Source organism: Talpa europaea, assembly GCF_964194135.1.
Source record: "Talpa europaea genome assembly, chromosome: 5".
Lineage (NCBI taxonomy): Eukaryota > Metazoa > Chordata > Mammalia > Eulipotyphla > Talpidae > Talpa > Talpa europaea.
The window spans coordinates 140,974,774-140,997,429 of record NC_140071.1 but is presented as its reverse complement, the minus strand read 5'-3'; the positions used below and the strand labels follow the sequence as shown (position 1 = coordinate 140,997,429).

The window sequence follows — 22,656 nt, the reverse complement described above, 5'->3', positions numbered from 1 at the left end:
CAAGGCGACATGTGCATTTAGGAAGCCCCATCAGGCAACCAGATCCTGGGCAGGTGTTTCTAAGCAGATAATGGAATCACCTGAGCCTGGGAGGCGTGCTGGACGGGTGATTTCATACTGCAGGACAGAGAACCAGAGAAGATTCTGAGAGACTGAGTGATCTGCTGGGGCCCAGCCAGCAAGAGGCAGGCAGGATCAGCTTGTTCTGATGGCTTCTGGATCCAATGTTCCAAGACCGCAGCACTGAAGCCAGTGTTCATCCTGGCTTGCTAAGTTTTTATACCACTATCACCTTTAGGTTAGTAAGAGTGTGGAAGGAAACACAACAGTATACAGAAAAGCAAATTTCATTTATTCAAGTTAAATTATAAGTTTCATATACAAATAAAATCTTTTGCAAATAAAAGTACAAAATGCTACAAAAACTTCAGTTGTGTGAAAATGCAAAAATAGCATGTCCTACATTCGTGTTTCCCTTTAACAAGACCGTACGGTCTTGTACGGTAGTTGACGCAGACTCCCCATCCGGCCACGTCTGCTGTCGTCAGGGAGGTGGTTCCGCAGCCTCTGGGTGCTGTGCTGCGTGCCTTCCGCTCCGTGTCTGCTTCCCGAACCCAGGCCTTTCTTCCCAAACCCTGAACTCAAGAGCTCCCCGTGATCCGCTGCCACCAGGAGCAAAACGGACAAGGACTCTTGGAGGAGGGCTGGTGGAAAGCGCTTGCCCCGAGAGCCCGACAGCGGGCTGCGGCAGCGAGGGAAAGCCTGGCGCTGGGAAATGCTGCCGGAGGACCTCACTGGTCCAACTCGCCCTCGTTCTGCAGCGTCTTCATCGCAAGCCCCCACAGGGTCATGCTGGAGAAGAACTGTCCTTCGGAGGTCCTGTAAGCGGTGGCAGACGCCCGGCTGCCCAGGGGGTCACCGCAGTGATTGTCCAAGGCGGCCAGCGAGGAGCGGATCATGGACATGCTGTCGGCCTGCAGGGGCTCGTCGCTGGCCGCAGCGTCCACATCTGGGTAAGCGTAGGCCTGATGCTGCGCTTGCATCTGGGGCTTCGGAAGTTTGATGGGGTCCAGACTGAGCTTGTCCTGGTCGCTGACCCCATGAGGTGGACCCAGGGGCCGGAACTTACAGTAGGAGCCAGCCGCGTGACTGTCAAATTCTGTGACTGGGTCCTCCACAGCGTGGGCGGGGAGCTTGACAGACACGGGCATCAAGGCCACAGACACGTCTTGGGAAAAGGAGTCAGAGCTCCGAGACCGCTCCAGGTCGGGGGGCTCGACGGCCTGAGCCAGCTCCTCCAGCGCGTCGGGGCCCTCGTCGTCGGCCGTGCAGTGCATCTTCCGGTGCCGCCGGAGCACGGCCGAGCGGGTGAAGCACTTGTTACAGATCTCACACGTGTACGGCTTCTCCCCGGTGTGAGTGCGCACGTGCCTGCGGAGGTCACCAGAGCCCCCAAAACATTTCCCTGGGAAAAGAAAAAGGGATCTCTTCAGAAAAGGTCATCCTGGGGGAGTCTCTGGCGGAGGCACCGCAAGACTCTGCTGTAACGTGAGCTGGGTCAGCCCGCGTTACCCTCTGGTTCCAGAACTCTTCCTCCTCAGTCGCCACCGTGCCAACCTGCAGCCTTCAGACCTGCAGCACTCAGGGCAGGCCTCCAGAGCAGATGCCCCGCACAGGAGCACTGTGTGGGGAGACTGGTGCGCGCCTGCTCCCCGTGCGGGAAATGTCGGCAGTTTAGTTAAAATTTTCATAAATGTGACGCGGCCAACCTGTAATTTAGAAACATCTTTTCTAAGGCGTGTGAGCATTCTTTTAATCCTGCGCAGGCTTCTCGAGGGCCGGTCTGCTCTCCCTGTTGTGAGATGCGGGCAGCGGATCTAGGAGAGAACTCAGTCAACGAGCTGACAGACGCCGGACGCACCGGCCCTTCTGGAGCGCAGCTGGGGCGGTCTCCTGTGCCCGCGGCCCCATCCCGATGCCCGCTCTTCGGCCCTCGTCAGCAAGGGGAACAATGCGAACCATCAAACTGGATTTCAACATCCATGTGTTCCCTTCTGGGCACTTTTTCTCACACAGAAAGCGCTGAGCCCGCCACACTACTCTCGCCTGCTGCCCGCACCGCCAGGCCCAGCCCCTCACGGGCATGAGGAGTCATCGGCCAGACTCACGGCTGCGCCTGGGGCCTGCTTCACCTGTTGGCTGCTACACCTGGTCTCCAACTCACGTCTTTCCTTTCATGGTTAAAATAAATTCTCAGCAATAGGGTTAAAGGGCAAGAGGGGATCATCACTTTTGGGTGCTTTACTATGCGTAAATATCTGCCTCCAGAGCTCCCGCTGGGACAGCAGGGCAGGCGAGAGAGGGCGGCAGGCTGTGTCCCCTCGGAGGACATGGGTGGGACATGTCGGGGGACAAACGCTGACATCTGCACTGGCCTGGGCTTGCAGCCCCCACCGCGCTGATGGGAGTGCTCCCGGGGAGGCGGGCACGCGGGCGAGCCAGCGGCCATTTCAGGTCCAGCTGAGAGGATGCCTGGAGGGGTCCCCTCAGAGCCCACGGCTGGAGGAGTGGGGTGGAGGAAAAGGCCCAGCAGAAGCCACGCGCCGGGGCGGGGCGGGGCGGGCAGCAGGAAGGGGCAGGGGAGGGGAGACGGGGAGATGAAGGGAAAAGAGAAGGGAAGACAGGGAAGGAGAAGCTTGGAACACAAAACCCACGACATGAAGCCACTTGAGAGTGAGCTGCGTTCTGACCCCAAGAAAATAAAGCCGTCCCGTCCATTCACATCCACGCCCGCGAGCTCACAGCGGACCTGGGGAGGGAGGGAGGGGAGGGAGGGACGTGGCGGCGGAGCCCCGCGGGGCACGGCCGCCCAGAAAGGCACCCCCGTGGCGAGGACAGCAGGTTGGTGGCTGCCGAGGGCTGGGCTGGGCACGGGGAGGACTGCTTGCGGGTGGGGGCTACGCCTGGGGCACAACCAAAATGTTCTAGGATTAGAGCGTGGCGCAGGTCGCCCAGCTCTGAATACACCAAACCACTAAGTCGCTCGCTTTAAGTGGGTGGACTTCATGGTGTGGGGAATTCAACAGACCTGCTAAAAAGCAGCCTGTCGCATGGAAGAACCTTCTGGTTCTCTAAGCTCCTCCCCCTTTCCTCCTGGGCGGGCCGCCCTTGGGGAAGGGGGAGGGGGAGGGGGAGGAAAGGGCAGGGATCCTTTGTTAGCAGCAGGACCCAGCGGGGAAGGGAAGAAAAAATTTCACTTCAAATCAAGCTGCGCCTGGAACGGTGATTTGGGATGGACGTGCTGAATGAGTCACTGGAGACTGCAGTCACGATATGATGTGATGCCATTTTATTTTGAATTGCCATGGAGTGGCCTGAACTTGTATTCAGATCTGTACACAATTTAAGTGGGAGAGAAAACCAAGCTGCCTCTGGTGACGTCCCTGAAGTCCTGCCCTATTTTAGATACTAATTACAATCAGCACAAGCCTCTCTGAACAGTGCCCCAGTTCCAGGCTCCCCACAGCCAGACTCAGCCTTTCCCCATGTGCTCCAAACAGGCCACCACAGAAACGGTCACTCAGCAGCCCCCTGGGCCAGTGAGCACGCTCAGGCACCGCTGCGGGCACATGCGTGTACACGCGCAGACTCGGGCATCCCGGGCTCCATGTATCCGGGGCTTCCTGGTGTCTCCACCTCCTTGCCTGGGCATACTCCAAACAGGGCTGCCAGCACGCCCCTTGCCTTCACCAATGTGTCAAGATGCCCATAAAGTGGACTCTGCTTTCTGATACATGGCTTCAGCCCCCCTACGGACCCTGAGGCTGCCGCAGCAAGTCCCCCGGCCCCACATACCACCCTCCTGGGCTCTCCCACCGCCCCGCACAACCCCCGGCGCCAGCACGCGAACCTGGGATGTGGTTCAGTCATCTCTGCGCACAGCACCCCAGGGCAGAGGCAGACACCCCGTAGCCTCGGTCTAGGCCTGCTGCGTGACGAAGCAGTGACTGAGGCGACGCCACAGGAGGTGGTCCAGATTAGCATTACTCCACCTCCCCTGTGAGAAAGAGGGGCGACCTATTCAGACCCCAAGCCAGCCAATGGCGAGTAAGAATGGATGGAGACCGGCACCCTCCAGGCCGGGAGGGCGAGGCGGGGCCTGGGGGTCCCGGCGGGAAACTCACCGCAGGCGGCACAGCTGTAAGGCCGCTCGCCCGTGTGCCGGATCCTGTGCTTCACCAGCTTCCGCTGCATGTTGAAGGACTTGCCGCACTCGTCGCAGGTGAAGACTTTGTCGGCCGTGTGCGTCTTCTTGTGCTCCTTCAAGTTGCTGAAGTTACTGAACCCTGGAGAGAGCGCGGGCATGAGGCGGGAGTGCTGAGAACGGCTTCCTCAGCAATCTTACAGAAAAAGGAAGACGCTCAGCTGTACCTCGACCACAGATGTCACACAAGTGCGGCTTCTCTCCCGAGTGAATGATAATGTGACGCTGGACATCACCAGAGGCGGCAAACCTGGGACGAATTTGGAAATTCCATTAAGAGCCTTTCTACCTTACTGCGAATCTGTGTGACTGCGAGGCATTGAGGGAGGCCATGAATGTTCCCCACAGCCTCTCAGAATGTAATCAGAAGTGGCCTGATTTCAACTGAAACGTGCATTTAAATTTTTTTTTTTAAGAAAGAAAACGTTACACAGGTCTAAAACATACTTTTCCACCTAGTTTCATTAATTCTTTTTTTTTTTTTAAAGATTTATTTATTTATGCATCCAAGAGCTGGGGTACAGGCCAGATGCGCGGGGTGAGAGGATTCACCAGAGACAGAGCGGGGAGCAGAACAGGCAGACGGACTGAAACACACCGCTGAGGGGAGCAGCGGCGAGACAGCAGAGGTCTGCTGTGCCTTATGGGTTGCTCTCTGGCTGCCTGGGGATTGAACTTGTGCTGCAGTGGCTTCGGACTGCTTCATAGTGAGGTGCTTAACCCCTTGCGCCACCAGGGAGGCCCCTAATTCTTCTTTTATGGAGGGTCACTAATTTGACTCAGGGTGTCATACCAACCCAGGACCTTGGGCATTGGGACCTCTGCTCCTTCTATGCGCTTGACAGAATAGTGGCACATGTGGGGGAAGATGTGGCCCAGAGCCAGGATTTCAAATGCAAGTCTTACTCGTTAGTGGAGCTCAGAAGGTCCATGTTTAAAACCCTGGGCAGAACAGTTTTGGAGGCACTGACTGCACAGCAGGGTTTATGCTAAAGCACCCGCCATGAGCAGGGCCTGGGGCTGAGCACTGAATTGGGTTTTCAGGGTTCAGGCAGCTGCAGCAGAAAAAGACCTGCAAGGTCAGGCGTAGCTGTACTTTCTCTGTTGCCTACCGTGGGCAGAGACCAATGCTCTCCTGGAACTGAACCAGAGGAGTGCCTTGCTGTGTCCCCAGGGCAGGAACAGGAAAGGACTTTGTGCCCATGCCAGTTCTTCCCACCAGACCGGAGTATGCACTTATCAGAGGCAGAGAATCCGTACTGTTTATGTCCCTATCCCCTTCACAGTACCTGGCATACAGCGGATATGTAATAAATAAACGTTGACTGCATCAACAATCCAATGAATAAAAGCTGTGTAACTGGGGTAGTCCAGGGTGATGCCTGCTATCCTAGGCCTGACTGCTAGATGACACGGGACCCGAGCACAGGGCCAAGGCCGATGTTGCAGGCCACCCTGTGTGGACCTCGGACGGACAATCTTCAGGCTTCAGACCGTCTCCGGAATAAGACTGTTCACATCAAGTCTCCCACCCCAGATCACGTTCCCACCTGCCTCCAGGTTGGTCCCGTCCCTCCTGCCGCTGAGTGCCCCTCAGTCCTTCACAGGTCTCCCCTAGGGCCTTCCTACCCTGCCTGGAGTCTAGGCTCTCAGGCTACAGGTCTCACTTCCCCCACTGGACAGTCGCCTCCGTAGGGGCATTAAGCTTCTTAATAGACATTTTTGGACTAAATGGAAATTTTAGCATAAAATAAGAATCTTATGTAAAATCCCATTCCCTAAGACTTCTGTCCTAGATTTCCTTTTACTTAGCCTTTCTTTCAGCGGTTCCCACAAGTCCCTTCCCCAGCATGCCCCGAGGGCGAGCCCGCAGGTGGCTCCTGCTCCCTAGAGGGGCCCCCATTCTCAAAACCACCCAGCCAGCTGCTCCCTACTCCAGGGAACAAGCCCAGCACTGACCTCTTGCCACAGATCTCGCAGATGTACGGCTTTTCACCAGAATGTCGACGTAAATGAGTCTGCAAGTTGCCTGCCTGCACAGAAGAGAAAAGCATACCAATATTGAAAGGTTTTTATTTTTTTTAAGGTTATATAAATTCAAAAGGAAAACTGACAGCTTTAGCCTGCTTCCAGTCCAACTTCCAAACACAGACTGGCCTCCACCTATGTAAGGTGACTAAGGACTGGCCCAGTGCCAACTCAGGGGAGTGCCCCTGCCAGCATGTGCCCCGAGAGCCAGGCCTGGCTGTCTTGGGCACATACTGCGCTATGGCCCTTTAAGCAGGGCCCATGCCCTGTGGAGACCACCTCATGGCTGACAAGCTTTTATTTCAAACAGACCTTGATATATTTCACTTTGCTATCTGTTTAACTTGGACAGCAAATGCATCATTTTGGGGGGGAAAAGTAGCACTTGTCCTTGATTATTTCAGTCTTCACTTTTTCTACTAAACCTACTTTTGTTCATAAAGAAGGAAATGTTTCCTCAGGGGTCATGACATGTTTGTGCCAAAGTGCCAGTCAGAAGCCTAACCCTATCACCTGGTTACAAGGCCTGCTATGTTCCTAATTTCCAAAATTAGGGCTTTATAAAGCGTAATCTATTGAAATGGAAAGCACAAGATTCCCATGTAATGATCAATAGGAAATCCATGTGAAATCACCTAAAGTACAGTAAAATTAAAATTGGAAACATCTCAGATATTTGAGTTATTGGTTAACGCGTCAAAATAAAACACGGAAACAAAATCTTCCACTGCTGTAAGTTAACAGTCTCAACCTGTCATTTCCCCTACTTAAATTCTGATAGTGTTCTCTTCCCAAAAAACACTGAACTGTATGACCAAACCCAGGGGTAAGAGTGCACAGGCATCATGCACAAAGTAAGCCCCTAAGGGAGATGAACAGTAGTACCGGCCCAAGTAACAAATGTGGCTTTGTGAATCTACAAACTGTCTTTTAAATGAAATGTAGAGATAGTTCATGGTTCTAGGTTTGAAGATGGGGCTGAAATCTACCTGAGAAGTGGAAACTTACAAGTAGAAAAAATGTTTGCGTATCTTATATTAGGTAACACAGAAGATTCTTTTTATCTATCAGTGTCTGGATTAGATAGTCACTTTCAGAACATGCTAAATATGGGTTAGAAAACAACTCAGGTTTATTTTAGATAGTCAAGGAGAAAAAAATGTGAGGAAACACTGTGAAACAGCCAGCTTTTAATGGAATGACTATTAATACAATTAGGTACTAAGTGTCAACAAGCAATACACATCTGAACTATTGAGGCCTTTACATGGGTTACCAATCTGCCCTAGGTAACTGGTATTACTCTGTTTTTTATGTGAAAAACTAAGATTTGGATCAAAGGATTTGTTGCTCCAGTTACCAAGTTGAGCCAGAAATTACTACTCATTGGTGAGTCTAAGCTTTTGTCTTTCATGAGTGAAAGCCTCGGTGCAGGCAGCTTCTCAGCATGATGAGCTTGTGTCCGCTGCAGTGACCCCTCCTTCTCCAGGCGGTCATGGCTCAAGGCCCCCAGGGATGCTGAAATACCAGATAGTACCAAACCCTGCACATACTGTTTTTCCTGCTGTGCAGCCACTGGAGCCAAGTTGCACCACTAACCACTAAACTGAATCAGTCATTTCCAATTTCAGAAGAGCTTACCAGTTAGTAACAATTTGAATAGTACCATCTGCTCAACTGTTAAGTTATTTAGATCCCTCTTTTCAATTTGTTTTGTAAACTATGTAATATGATTGAAATGTGTTCTTTGAGTTAACTAACTCAGCCAGGCTGCATTTCCCCTTTTAAAATAACGCATAACACTTGTTTTCAAAGGAAATAAAACAGAAGGGTCTTCCACCTAATTATATAATATGTAGTAGCCAAAGAAAAGAAAAAAAAAAAAACCTTTAAAATATTTCTCTAATATTGGAAAGTATAATGAAAATGAAAATAGTTATCTTTCTCCTAGATAAAAAGGAGCACATATTGGTCTAATAAGTGGTATTAAAACAGATTAAATAATGGAAAGAGTCAATAATATATTCAGGTAATTTACATCCAATTACGTAGCAAACTTGACCTTTAGACAAGTGTATTTTTGGTGAACGTTGATACACTCTAGTACTAACTACATGTGAAGTACACAGACCATGTCTCTGAAGTGACCTCGGTTAGATCTTTAAAAACTCCAGCAAGCAGTACTAACAGTGCGAGCAGACCACCCTCTAAGTTTCCTGTGAGTGAACGAACTTTGCTAAGCAGCTGCAGGGAGCACTGCCCTCACCATCAGCAAGTCTCATGAAGCGCTATTGTTCATACTTTACAGAAGAGCAAGCAGAGGGCCCAGGAGGGACGCCGCCCGCCCTGGCGCACACAGGGGATGGACACGCCAATGCAGGGCGTCCGCCAACTCCAGCGCTGGAGCTGCTGTGCAGCTCAGCCACGCCGGAGGGCCGGCAGCAAGGAAGCCCATGCTTTCTGGCAAGTACTGTTTTAATTAGGCTGGAGCTGTCAGAATTCCCAATTGAAAACTGTTGTAGAAAAGAATATTTTATTTGTTGATATATCTGTGAACATCAGTATTTAAATATGAACCAACCAAGCACCTATTCTTTACTGAGTATTGTTCTAATGGTGGCAGCTGAGGAGTTTTAAGGCTTTAAGGCTTTAAAAGGAAAAATAAGAGACGTCAGCTACAAAAGCCATGTCACCACCCTGGCAAAGGGACATTCCACACTGAGCGCACAGAAGTGTCATCGCAGAGTTGAAGACTTAATAACTTAGGAGCAGTCCATTAAATTAGTCTTCCTTTGCTATTTTGTATTTTGGTATTTTCACCACGGACGGGATGAGACCCGGCGCCAGTGCCCTGACGCACGTCCCTCAGCAGCCCTGCAGAGCGAGCGTCCCGCAATTCCCGCGCCCCCGGACAGCAGTGCCGGGGGACACCCTGCCTCTCCACAGCCTCTCTCACCAGCTGTTACTGTTTCTGTTTCTGCCCGAGGAAAGACTAAACCACCCTATCCCCTCCAAACACAACCACACACACCAAGTCTTCCTTCTCCTATTTTCTGGACCCATCGCTACCTGGTTTCTCCTGGGGCTGCACCAATGTCCAACTTCTCGTCCCTACAGGAGACCTCCAGACACTAATTCCTCTAGACACGGCTGAAGCTGACGTCCTGCGCTCTGGGCACACACCACGCCCAGGGCTGTATTAAAAGATGCATATTCTGTTGTCACAGTCTAGGACTGTCTGTTGACCTCATGCAGGCCGTGGTTACCCTGCTCAACTGAGTATAATACAGTTTAAAAGATGAACTCTTACTGGTAAACACTTCCTGACTTTGGACACTTCCAGGAAGGAAAATATTTATAGGCCCACTTGCACTGAAGCTCACTCTCACTGCAGGGGAGCCGGCGGACCCAGGGAACCACAACACGGAGTCCAGGCCGTTACACTGCAGACGAAATGAAGGTCTTAGTGAGCATTACTTAAGGAAGTATCGCCAGGGAAACAGCACACTGCTCTGTGACCTACAATGCCAGACACTTCTAGGCTTATCAGGTGCCAACTGGTCTGCAGGACCCCCCTAAACTATCTCAACACACGCTAGGACCTCCCCCAAAACACCACATCTTTCGGGTGGAAATGGCGCCCCCTTTCCTTGCCCACGCTGCCCCCCAGACTGATTTCCATCACAGCGCTTTACTGCTTGAAACAACAAACTTCTCAAAGTCTAAGAAATAAGCCCCTCTGCCCCACGGCAGAGGCCTTGAATACGGCCCACTTGCAACAAATGCCGAGTGAAGTTTTAAACCAGCGTAATGAAGTTTAACAGTCCATGTTCACAAAATATCACTTCACTATGAAATATGACAGCAGTGTGCAACTAGCAACCACCCACTTTCCAGTCACAGAAATCCAACAAATACAAACACCAGCGTCGAAGAGGAGGATTTCTGTGGTTTCGGGCAGGGCTGCCCACGGTGGGCTGGGGAAGGAGTGTGCAGAGCAAGGGCTGGAGCGGGGACAGGACCACCCTGCAACATCGTCGTAGTAAAAAATACCAGCACCTGAGCCCCACCCCGGACCGAGAGCAGCAGCATTTCGGAGGGGCGCAGGCGGAAGGCAGACTGAGAGGCTCAACTGGGTACTTGATGTGGTCGCCACTGAGAGCTGTGGAAGGGTTGCGAGCAAAAGGACAGAACTTCACTGTTACCACAAGTTTTCAAGTCCATGTTTTCATTTAACCCTCTGAATATTTCCACTGAAGGAGGAGTATCCCGGATTTAGGAGTTACAATGATCAGGCACAGAGAAATGACTATTGTGAATCGATGTACTTAATCCAGGCCTGGTTTTCCCACGACACCAAAGCCAGTAAGATGAACAAGGCTGGGGCGCCCGAGGAAAACTCTGCAAGAGCAGAGAGGACTCAGGAGATGAGGAAATGGGTGTTGGTAATAGAACAGGAAATAGTGTTTCCTGAGTGCTAACTGTGCACCAGGCAAGGTTCTCAGCACTCAGCCCTAACAACTTATTCCTCCCACGCTAGCGGAATGTCTTATGTAACTTATTCCTCCCACATTATTGGGGTGTCTTATCTCATTTCCCTTCTTTTACAGATAAGGAAACTGAATGTACCGAAAGGTCAGGGAGCTCGCCCAAGGCCACAGCATAAGTATGCCAGGGGTAAGATTCGTGTGCCGATGAGCGCCCGCCCAAGTTCTGCCCCACGGGGGAGGCTGGTGTGAGAATCCAGGGCCTCCACCAGGGTGGCAGGTAGAGGAAATCACTGTTCAGCTATCAGAGCATATGAGCATCCAGAATGCTCAATAAATATTTGGTCCTGCCTGCACTGAGGACACGAGGGAAGGTGCCAGGACCTGGAGCATCCCTGTGCACAGGGAGTGGGGAGAGAAAGGTAACTAAGGTTGCAGATTTGGGTGTGTCGGCAACCGAAGGAGGGGAACTGAGAAGCTGGCTCTGTGGAGTGAGGAGAGGGTGCAGCTCGTGGGCTCCCGGGGCTGGAAACTTACCCGCCTAGAGGCTTCTACTCCATCAAGGCAGGCCCACAAGCCCTTTCCTCAGGGACACAGAGTCTGCACACTCTGCTACAGGCCCAATCTGGTGTGCCAACACTTGACTCGCTGCTTCCTCCCTACATGCCCAGCTGCCCTCCTAGTTACTCTGCAGGCCAGTCCTGGCACGTGGTGACCAACGGTCACCTTCATTTCAAAGGAGAGGCAGCTCCCAAAAGTCATTCTGCTGCCTCCCCAGTTCTCTCTGAAACTTGAAATCTCTAGTCCATGCCTAGAGCCCACAGGGGCACAGCCCCCAGGAGGGAACAGTGAACAGCAGCCAGCGAGCGCATCAGCACGTCTCAGAGGCACAAAAGCCGGGAGTGACCAGCGGTGCTTCCACGCCCGCCCACCGACAGCCCCGCCGCAGTGAGAAGGCGCCGGTCCTGGCTCGGCCCTGAGCGGCTGCAGCCTCCGGGTGCGCGCGGAGGGTCCGCCAGAGGCTCACGGGAGAGCAGAAACAGACGAGCACTGGGGAAAGGGCACCGAGTGAGTCACACGGCTGTGAAAAATGCTTACCCCCTCCGGCCCCCCCGCCATGAACCAGGAATTGGTTTTTGCGAACATGTTCTCCTGATTTAGTCTCAAGTCTTTTAAGCTACAGATATCATCCGCGGCTCCTCTCCCAAGTCCCAAAGTATGTCTTAATTGCAATAAACACAAGCACTAGGTTTCAGGTCTGCAATTATTAACAGTGAATAAGAGTATTCCCACCTGAGAGAAATGTTTCCCACAAATGTTACATTCAAAAGGTTTCTCACCTAAAACAAAACAAAATAACAACTTGTAAAATCATTAGTCATATTTGCACAACAGTCTTCAGTTTAAAACGTCTAGACTCTCTCCTGTGTCCTACCTTTCAGAAGAGAGCCTGGCTTCCTTCTGCGGGGGCTGACAGTGGAGAGTCTCTACTCCTTAGACTTAGCTCTCTCCCCCTTAGATGATAAGCAGGGATGATAAAAGTGAAATCTACATTTACTTTTCTCTGAACAATGAAATTGTCCCCAAACATAAGCCTGCGTCGAAACCAACATTTACGGGCACTGAACCCACCCCACGGCAGGCACGGCCCTTCCCTTCAGGTGGAGATCAAGGCTCGTTTTCTCGCCGAGCAGCCCGGCTCCTCGTCTCACCGCCCGGCTGCGGCAGAGCAAGCGGCTCGTTCCCATCACACAGGTGGGGGCTCCGGAGAGCGCCGGCAGGGCCCCCCGTCCCGTCCTTCAGCCCAGGGGAAAACACGCTGAGAAACAAAATCTCACTGCGGGAGACGTGACCCCTGACCACTTCATCTCTGGCTGAACAACTCTGAGAACCGCATCTGGTATAGACAGATGCAAAAAATGATACTCAACTACAAAGAGACTGCAGACCTGACTACAGTCTCCAGAAAGTGATCTGTTTGAAAACACACGCCAAGGTGGCGCCTGTGATCTATACAAATTCTAACAGACTTTGAAGATTGAAACCTTCCCTTTTCCCTCAAATTAGGTTTCATTAAGTCCCTCTCTAAAAAACACTTCCTTTCTTACAATATATCCGGGCTGGCTAGCTTTCTGGGCTTCAGCCCATAAAAACATGGACACGTTTTAATTTTGGTATTTCCTGAAACAATTTAATGGCTTCCTCAAGGTGAGGGAGCTTATATGACCCTGAGCAATTATAATCCTGTTAATTCCGCATCCTAGGACTGCATTTATCTCTGAAGCTATGGGGATGATGCACAATACTCAGTGTAGGTGCCTGCTATTAGATATGAGAGGTGACCAGTTTCCAAGGCTCAACCCTACTCCTGTCCTGGAACGCTCTGCTCTCAGGACCCCTCTGCAATCTTAGTAACTGAAAGAAAGGTGCTTTGGTTTATGTGGGCTACATTTGCAGGTCTAGACCAGACTGGAAAGGGGAGTGATTTCTGACACAGGTGAAGGGCCCTGCATTGGCCTGCAGAGTGAGGGCCTGCCTTCACAGCACACCGAGGCCTTTGGCCATCCCACTGTACACTTCTAGGGGAAGGAAATGGCAGATAACACCTCATGCTATGACAGAAACAGTTTTGGCCTCGCTGACCCCTAGAAAGAGTCGCCAGGTCTTACTTTGAAAACTACTGCCCTTCTTGATTGCGAACAAGCATCCCCCCCTCATCCGATAGGCTATGGTCTAAGACCCCAAGGAATGCCTGCAATCACAGACAGTATCAAACCCTATGGAAACTGGCTTTTTTCTATAGACAGCTCTATGATAAACTTTAGTTTATAAATTAGGTAGAGAAAGAGATTAACAACAACTAATAATAAAACAAATACAACAATATACTATGATAAAAGTTATGTGAATTTGATCTTTCCCTCAAAGTACCTTATTGTACATATTTTTGGACTATATTTGACCTCAGGTAACTGAAACTATAGAAATCAAAACAGAGGATGGGGTGTGGGGGCTCAGTTAGTGTATTTATGCCCCAATAAAAATCTTTGCCATAGCGACGATAATAGTCATTCAAAGATGTGCTCTCAGAATAAACAATTTAAGTTTGGCTTTCCATAAAATAAGCAGATAAGTCTTTCAATAAAAATTACAATGATCACTAGGCTCTAGGAAATTTAAGCAAATAGAATGAGCTAAATTATTTCTTCAGGACAAAATTGAGCCATACTGCCTCCCTATAGAGTAGTTCTGAACCACTAGTGGTAATAATCACAACAGTACTTTATATTCCAGTACATTAAAGGACTTTCACAAATGTTACAAAGTATCCCAACAACACAATGAGGTAGTAAACACTAAGCAAATGGGGACTGCAAGGTGACAGAACACCACACGAGCCACGTGGCCTCGTGAGCGCCTGCACAGCAGCTACTAGGAAGGCAGCCTGCATATGTTACCTCTCACGCCCATCAGGTAGCCACTTACTTATAATGCGTACTAAAGTTATTGTATTTAATTATAGGAAAGTAGTATTATATATTATATAATAATACATCTGTATAAGAAGCTTTTAGAAAAAGTAAACTTTTTAGAAAATGGAGGCGTCATATATGGTAGTAAAACTGAAAAATCAAAGTATGAAATGGAATGATAATGATCTTCATTTGAAAATATTGAGTAAAGCTGATTTAAATGGTTAAAACTTACTAAAAAGTTTACCCCCTGTCTCCCAAATCACAATTTAAAAAAATGTGATGTTGGGCCTCCCCGGTGGCGCAGCGATTGAGCGCTGGGTTGCGAAGCTGTCCGCGGCCTCTGCGGTGCCGGTTCGATCCCCAGCTGCTCCCTGGCCACTAGAGGAGGGTCCCGCATGGTGGCAGACCTCTCCTGCCGCCCGCTGCTCCCCTCAGCAGTGTCCTTCGGTCCTTCTGCCTGCTCTGCTCCCCGCTCTGGCTCTGGTGAATTCTCTCACCCTCCCGCGCTTCTGACTGTGCCCAGTGCGTGTATAAATAAATAAATAAATCTTAAAAAAAAAAAAAAAAAAAAAGTGATGTTCAAATTGCTTCCAAGAAAACTTTTAAAAATTAACACTAGTTTTTCTAGTCTGAATTAGCTTACCTTATGCTTTAAAAAGTTAAATTTAATTCCAATCAGATAACTAAAGATTGCTCATATTTTTTAGAATATGAAATTCTGAATGCATCAAAATAATTACCGTATTTCTTTAGAGAGGAATGGTTTATCAGATAATACGCTAATTAAGATAAAAACCACAACTTTAAGATAATTCTTTAAAAGGTGTCACCAAAAACATAAAAAGCAGCTAAGATTACATGACTTTTCTGGTAGATGTCGGTAACATCGCCAAGCAATAGCAAAACTTCTTACAAAGACAGGAGCAGGCAGTGGTGTCTGGTCATCTGCATGACTTCCTCTCCTGGAGCCTGCGGGACTGAATCAGTGTACCTGTATGAGAGCGTCTGTGAAGCTCCAAATTGCTTGGGTGTTTAAAAGGCTTCCCGCACAATTCACACGTGTACTGCCTCTGGGAGTGAAGAGCCTGAGACTGCTCTTCCAGGGCTGCAGGGTCTTCGGGCCGCTCTAGCTCATCAGTGCAATGAAAGTTCTCAGAACTGGCGAGTTCTTCACTCTCTTTTTCTTCAGCACTTTGGTCCCTAGCTTTCTCCACGGCACTTTCACCAGCAGAGCCTACTGTCTTCGCCAGTCTGTCATCTGATTTGGGGTCAGATGTCTGCTCTGCAGATTTCTGTAACTTTAGGAAATTGAGTTTCTTCAGGTGAATAGCCTTTTTGAGCCTCATCTGCTTGGTGGGCTGTTGACATGTGCTGTCTGACTCGGGGTCTGGGGCCGACTCGCTCAAAGGCTGGGCCAGGAAGTTGGAAGGCAGGTGCTCAGCAGACTCCAGGACACATTCGGAATGACTGACAGCACCGGGCTGGTTTTCCACAGCACTGAGGTCAGTGGATGTGCTGAAAGTGAAGGGCTGCTCCATTACCCTCTCGTGACCAGGACAGGTGACTTGTTTATAGTACTGCTTACTATAGAAGTTCCTGAGTTTGTAGTAGTAATTGGGCTGTCTGAAAGGCAGTTCTGCGCTGCTGCCATCTAAAGCCTCAGGGGCTTGTTTGGATGTTTCGCCTGGAGAATGATGAAGATTAACTGACGGGGGAGCATGAGGATGGGATGTGTCCAAAACCTTGCTCTGCTGAACGTCTGCTGAGCACTCCTGCAGGAGATGAGGGTAGTTTTCATTTACAACACAATTAGCATCAGGAGTCAAAGCGCTTTGCAGGGGGAATGTACTATTGCATGGAATGCCAGGTGGCAGGTCTATACTGGTTGATTTTAAAAATGTATGACACAGACTCAGAACATTTTGAACTTGCAAACACTGGGCTATGTCCAGCATTACTTGTACATTGTCCTGGTTAAGATCTAGATGAGAAGTGTACATGAAGTCCAGGATCTGCCCAATGCCGCTTACATTTTTAATATCCAAGTGGAAAACATCATTCTTTTGGCCCGGAGAATTCTGAAAGAGGCTCCTAAGAAGAGAAAGGATATCTGTTCAGTGTTAACAATTCATCTTCTGATAACTTTTTCTTATAACTAGAATTCATGTTATATTAAAAATTACTACCTGCCTATAAATGCCAAGACTTTAAAATTCAGTTATACAGTGATCAAAAAGACAAACTCATGTCACTTGTGTCAACATGGATGGAGCTGGAAGTGATTATGCTGGCCGAAATTAGTCAGAAGGAAAGGATAAATACAGATGGTCTCACTTATAGGTAGACTATAGAGAAACCTGATGAAAGGCCACGAAAAAGCTAAGACTAGCAAGCTGATCCCAGAACTCAGGCACACAGCCAAGGAGGGGGTCAAAGGGGAAGGCAAAACATGGGAGGGAAGCACATAAGGGGACACGGGTGATAGTTCACGGGTCATAAGATGGCGGGAGAACTGTGGGGACTTCAATGATGTAAGAAAAAAATTAATAAAAAAATCAATTAATTAAAACAAGCAAACAAAATAAAGTCATGTTTTCAGTCTTTACAATACTTTGGCAAGGCAGCCAATAAAGCAATTCCAAGAAGTTATATTAATATGATCAATATCCAACATTTCAAATAAATCTCGAAGTATAATTATGAAATATACTCATTACTTGATCTTTTTCCAAACTGCAATTCTCCATATGTACTATAACTTGCACACAGAGAATAGGAAAATAAAGGAAACACATCTGTCAATATTTCATGTTTAGTCTGACAACTGTGTACCTCATGCATACAAAACATTTCCAAAAATGTGAATAAAAATAGCTATAATAAACCAACCCTTGATATATTCAATTTTTAAACTTAACTACTGGAGGAAACCCTGTAAAATGGTTTGCATTTCAGAGGAGGGAGGTATTAAAAAAGGAGCTTTAGTGCTTCAAGGGAGATAAATCTCAGTTAATCAAAAAAATTTACATAGAATACTTAAATGAAATTGAGTTCAACCTGTTTTTTAGGATATTAAAATGAGAAACAAAATCCAAAACATTCTTAAAACATGTTAAAATATTAAAAACAACCAAGTATATGGGCTGTTGATGTCTTATCACAGAAAAATTCTTATTAGGAACTAGTCCTCAATTGAAGATTATAAAGTCACATAGAGAGGACCGACATTAATTAAAATTATTAAAATCAAAGACCTCAAAATACTTTCAATCATCAAATACATTTCAGTTAAAAGGTGGTTTTCCTTTCAGGTTTCTTTAAATACAAAAGTGCAAAATCACAATCAGTGAAATCCGAGAAAAAAAAAGTAGACAAAGTATTTCCATGCCAGAAGAGCTTTTTAACCGTACAATTAGAAAAGCAAAGCCTAAAATACATACCGAAAATACTGACTGAATGCTGCTAGAACATTCTTGTGTGCTTTAAAGCAGACTCCTTTCACCACCAGCATGCAGTCGCAAAGCAGGCCCTGAATGCGCTGCTCCTGCAGCTGCTGGAGCAGATGGCGGCTGTGAGCAGCAGTGGAGTCCATGCTCAACCATGCAGGAGACCTACGACAAAGTCCATGGGCAAAATAGTGACTAAAGGCACCAAAACCCACTGATTGACCCCCAAGTCACTGTCATGACTCCCTGTTGAAGTAACAGTTAAAATAAACCATTCCTCGAGGATCTAGACCAAGGCTGTCCAACAGAACTTCCTGCAACTGCATCACATGGTCTTCAGCTGTTCCTAGCAGACAAGTCCTAAATTTGAAACTTTAGCTTTTCAACCACCATTTCCAGATCTCCAATTCATTCCCCATCACCTCACCCCAGCTCCACACCCTTTTTTGTCCCCACCCCTCTTCTTTATGGAAAGCTTAGCATCTCATATGTAGAATCTGGTATATTGGCCTGATCTCCTGGTTTGAGATCAGGGTGGGTTAAGAAAAAGCCAGGACTAGAGGTCGTGCCAATTATAAAGCTCAACACTGAAAAGCCACAGGAGGGGTGATACTGCCCTAAAGGGGAATACAGAAGGCGGGGACATCCCAAGTGGAATCCTCAAGGTACTGAACAGCCAAAGACTGAATAATCAGCTACTACCCTGGTCCCATTGGGTGCCTGGAAAGAAAAGGATCCTTGGTTTATTATTACTAGCTAACATTGATTACTTAAGACAGGCTGGGTGGGCACAGTAGGGAGCTTACTATAATCTGTTTGTTCAACTGTTTCAACCCTATTATCAAAATTTTACAAGTGAGGAAATGAAGAAAATGGGGAGTATAACTAACTTGCCCAAGGTGACGCAACAGTTATGTTGCAAAGCCGCGATTTCTATCCTGTGTCCTAAACCCTGAAGCCTTCACTTTGATGCTATGTTATCCGCCACGAGTGTGTCCTGCACCAGCCGCTCCTGAGGATGGAGGCGCTGAAGGCGACCAGGGCCCTGCTCTCTGCCGCTGGGACTCGGGTTTCCCTCGTGCACGGGACTTACAAGCGGCCGCGACTAGGCCGGGCCCGAGGGCCGGGCAGGCAGCTCGGATACAGTCACTGCGCCTTCGGGGCGCGTCCTAGGCGTCTCCGCGCAGGAGAAAACTCCCCCGAGGTGACACCCAGGCTGAAAGAAAGCTGGTCAAAGAGCGCTCCATCCGAGGTCCAGGCGGACCGAAGTTTTTAAAAAGTGGGCGGCGAAGTGGCCTCGGGCAGGGGGGTGCGCCCGCACGACCCCCCGCTCCTCCGCGGCCGGAGACAGCCCCTCCGCGTCCGTTCCAGCTGCTCCTGCCGCGGCGAGCCGCGCTGTGCTCCCCGCGCCCCGAGCCGCATGTTGAAGCTCTGGACCCCCAACACCTCAGGGCGCGGCGGCCTCCGGAGCTCGGGCTTTAGGAAGGGGTAACCGGGTGAAGCGAGGTTGCGCCGGCAGGTCCTCTCGCCGCGCCGCGTCCTGAGAGGGGGCGCTCGGCACACGGGAGCCGCGCGGCGCGGGGGGGCCGTGCGGACACGGCCGGGGGCGCTGCGGCCGCCGCGCCCGGGACGTCCAGCCCCGGCACGCGGGGAGACGAGGGTGCTCGGCCCCCCCAAGCCCGGCCCGGCGGTCCCGGGGCCCCCCGCCGCCTCCAGGGCCCCCGCCGCGGGGCGCGGTCGGCCCGGGCCCCTCGGAGCGCCCCTCCCGCGGCGCAGCGGCCGGGCCTGCGGGGCGGGGTGAGGCCGGCCCCGGGCCCCGACCGCTCGGCCCCGCCGGCCGCTCCCGCCCAGGCCGCGGCGCCCTCGCGAGCCCGGCGTCCGGCCCGCGGCCCTCTCACCTCGGAGGCCGCCCGCCGCGCCGCCGCCCCCGCGCTGCCGCCCGGCCCCGCCCCGCCCCGTCCGGCGACGTCACTTCCGCGCGCGGCGGGCGGGGCGCGCAGGCGCAGGCGCGGGGGCGGGGCGGGGCGCGCAGGCGCAGGCGCAGGCGCGGGGCGGGCGGGGGCGGGGGCTGCCGGCCGCGCGGGGAGGCGGCTGGGCGTGGAGCGGCGGCCGGAGTCCACGTGCGCCCCGCGGCGGGTTGAGGCCGTTGGCGGCGCCGGCCCAGAGGTGAGGGGCGGCGGCGAGAGCGGGCGGGGCGTGTGCCGACGCCCGCACGGCCCCGTGGGAGCCCCCGCCGGCGCGGCCCCGGCCGTGCTCCGGGGCGCGAGGGCTCCGCTTGGGGCGGCGCACCCCTCCCGGCCCCTGGGGGCGGCCCTCGCGCCGGAGCCCTCGTCCCGGGGGGCCCGCCGGCCGGGCTTGAGGCTGGCCGCGGGTCTCCTGGCGTCTGGGGGGCTGCGGGCGTCGTGGCTGACAGCTCGGGCCGCAGGGACTGCGTGGGAGCCCGGGTTTGCCGTCCCTGCACGTGGGGCCGCTCCGTGCCTCAGTTTCCCCGTCATTAGGGCGAGTGCAGCACCCCGTTCAGAGGGCTGCTGTGAGGACTGCGGGGGCACACATGTGTGTGCCGCCAGGGACAGGGCTGGCACGTGGTCGGTGCTCCGTAAATGTCAAGGTTTTCCGCAGCATGGACTCAGCAGGCTGGTGTGGAAGAAGGTGGGGTAGTACTCGGAGGCTGTCTTCCCTGCAGAGAAGGCCCACTTGGGACGTGCTCACGGATTGCCCCAGCCTCCCAGTGCCTGGTGTAGTGCCCGGCACGTGGTAGACTTCCACAGATCCTTACACACCAGGGGAGGGCAGGAAACGCCAGGTTGGAGGGGCTGGGCAGGAGTTTGGGCTTGTCACTGGGCCACAGGCTGCCCCTGCCGGTCACTGTGCCTCAGGTGTATCTCCTGCTCTCTCTGCAGCTCACTTTCTCCCAAAGGCCGTGGTGGTGTGAGAGGGCCTGCTCTGGAGGTGTTGGGTGCCGTTGTGACCACAAAAGTGAATGCCTTTGGGAGAGACCTAATGATGTGGGTTTCTTTCATCTTTTTCTTGGCTTGTAGCATGTGATGAAAGCTCAGTAAATTGGCCAGACTGCCAAATAGATAGCTGCAGCCTCTCAAAGGGGGAGCCGGTCTGCTCAGGGGAGGATGCACACCCAGGTAAATGTCAGCAGGGTGAATGAACCCCAGTGACTTAGCAGCACGTGAGGGTGCTCTCAGCGAGGCCACAGACATGACTTTCTCCTCGCTCTCTCCACATGCCCACCCCTCTGGGAGGAGGAGCTCCCAGAATCTCTGGTTATATGGGGACAGGCCCGTGACACACAATGGGGACCTAAGAAAGAAAAAGGGGACTCGTATTTAGCTTCAGCCCTGTAAAGAATTCTGTCTTTTTGCACTTAGTGCTAAAAGTTGAAACAGGGTACCCAAAAGCCTAATGTAGCTGATTTTTAGTTCTCCTAGTTTCCAAAGTATAAATATTAGAAATCTTCCAACATCGCTAAGTTTTTTCACGCTGATTTAGTCTGGTGAAATCTGAGTAAGTCTGATCATTCAGGCAATGCTCGCTCTTTTCTGGCGGAGGGACAACACATGTCCATACGGCAGGAGCATCTGCACTTTGAAAATTATCCAGCTGTGCTAGGCCTTGGGGCCTGTGCCATGCCTGCTGGCAGTTGGGATGACTTTGAGCTTGCTGTTATTTTCAGGCCCCCCCCCCATAGATGCAACCACTAGATTCAGTGCATAAACAAAAGGTGTTGCTCCAGGGATGTGTTCAGGGTCCTGGGCGTCCTCCAGCTCTGGAGGGAAGGGCAAGCTTTTATAGCTTATCTCATTAGCGCGCAGGCGGCCACATGGTCCCCTCAGATCCAGGGTGGGAGGCAGACGCGGGGTCCCAGAACCCCAGGAAGGTGTCCAGAGACTGCCTTCTCCTGCCTTGCAAAGAAAAGCTAACACATTTCTGAACGTGAACACTGGCCACAAAAGAGCAAATGACAGTGATTAGGGAGGGGTTTTTCCATGGACATGTGACCACATTCTAACCCCCCCTGGGCCCGTGTTTGCGCTGTGCTTGGGGAATCCCCTGAGAGTAGCATGTTTTGCACAGATAGTTCCAGCATCTGCTTTGTCAAGTCATTTCTTAGTCAATTTTGCTTCTCTCTTCCTTCTCCTTTAATTCTTCACCCTCCGAGATGGGCTGAGTCTCTCACTTGGATGTCAGAGCTTCCTGAACCTTCCTCCTCTCCCCTCTCTTCCCCTTGGTCAAGAAACAGAATAGACAGCTGGGAAGGTCAGAGAGCGCTGGGCCATCGCTCCAGTTGAGGGGCATTTTTCACTGCCGAGCCTTACTTCATTTTACAGCAGATACCGTGAATGATTCTCCTGTTCTTATGCAAAAGTGCTCCTTACAGACTTTGATAAATAGTTGATAATCTTGCTCTTTTTCCAGCCTTTGTTTCCTCCGTGAGGTCTCCTGGCCGCTCGCTCCGGCTGTTGCTGCCATCAGTTGGACGTGAGGTCTCCTGGCCGCTCGCTCCGGCTGTTGCTGCCATCAGTTGGACATCTGTTGTCCTGGGGAGAGCGCTGGACTTGGTGGGAGCTGGGTCCTTGTCCCTGGGAGGCCAGCGCCCTGGGACGAGTCACACGTATTTGCAGATACCAGACGAGGGGCTGGGATGGTGGCTGCCCACCCACACAGCCGCGCTTGTGGCTCCAGGTTGGGGCTGGGCTGTGGTCCACTCACACTCCGACAGTGTCAGCCATTGTTACTTGCCAGAGCTGGGGTAATGGAGCTGGCTTCGGTTCTAGGCTTGTAGTTTTCGTGTGAAATTGACTGAAAACTTACTGCGTGAGTCACTTATTAGGGCCAGAAATTTCAGATTACAATGACAATTACCTATTTTTCCTTTCTTTTTAATTTTTTTTAGGACAAGACTTAAAACCAGTCTTGGAACGAGACAAAACTTTTAGCTAAAA

General features: G+C 51.1%; 1 protein-coding gene across 1 annotated transcript; it reads right to left on the bottom strand.

Annotated features, from left to right (window-relative positions):
* Positions 1-646: 646 nt before the first annotated feature.
* ZBTB49 (zinc finger and BTB domain containing 49) lies at positions 647-17,847 on the bottom strand (the record flags this gene model as incomplete). The annotated part of the gene is given in 9 exon segments (XM_084234254.1): positions 647-1,465; positions 4,185-4,346; positions 4,432-4,531; positions 4,533-4,565; positions 6,199-6,297; positions 12,073-12,119; positions 15,247-16,360; positions 16,362-16,365; positions 17,696-17,847. Coding segments are annotated over 9 exon segments (2,385 nt in total). The 3' UTR covers positions 647-791.
* Positions 17,848-22,656: the final 4,809 nt, after the last annotated feature.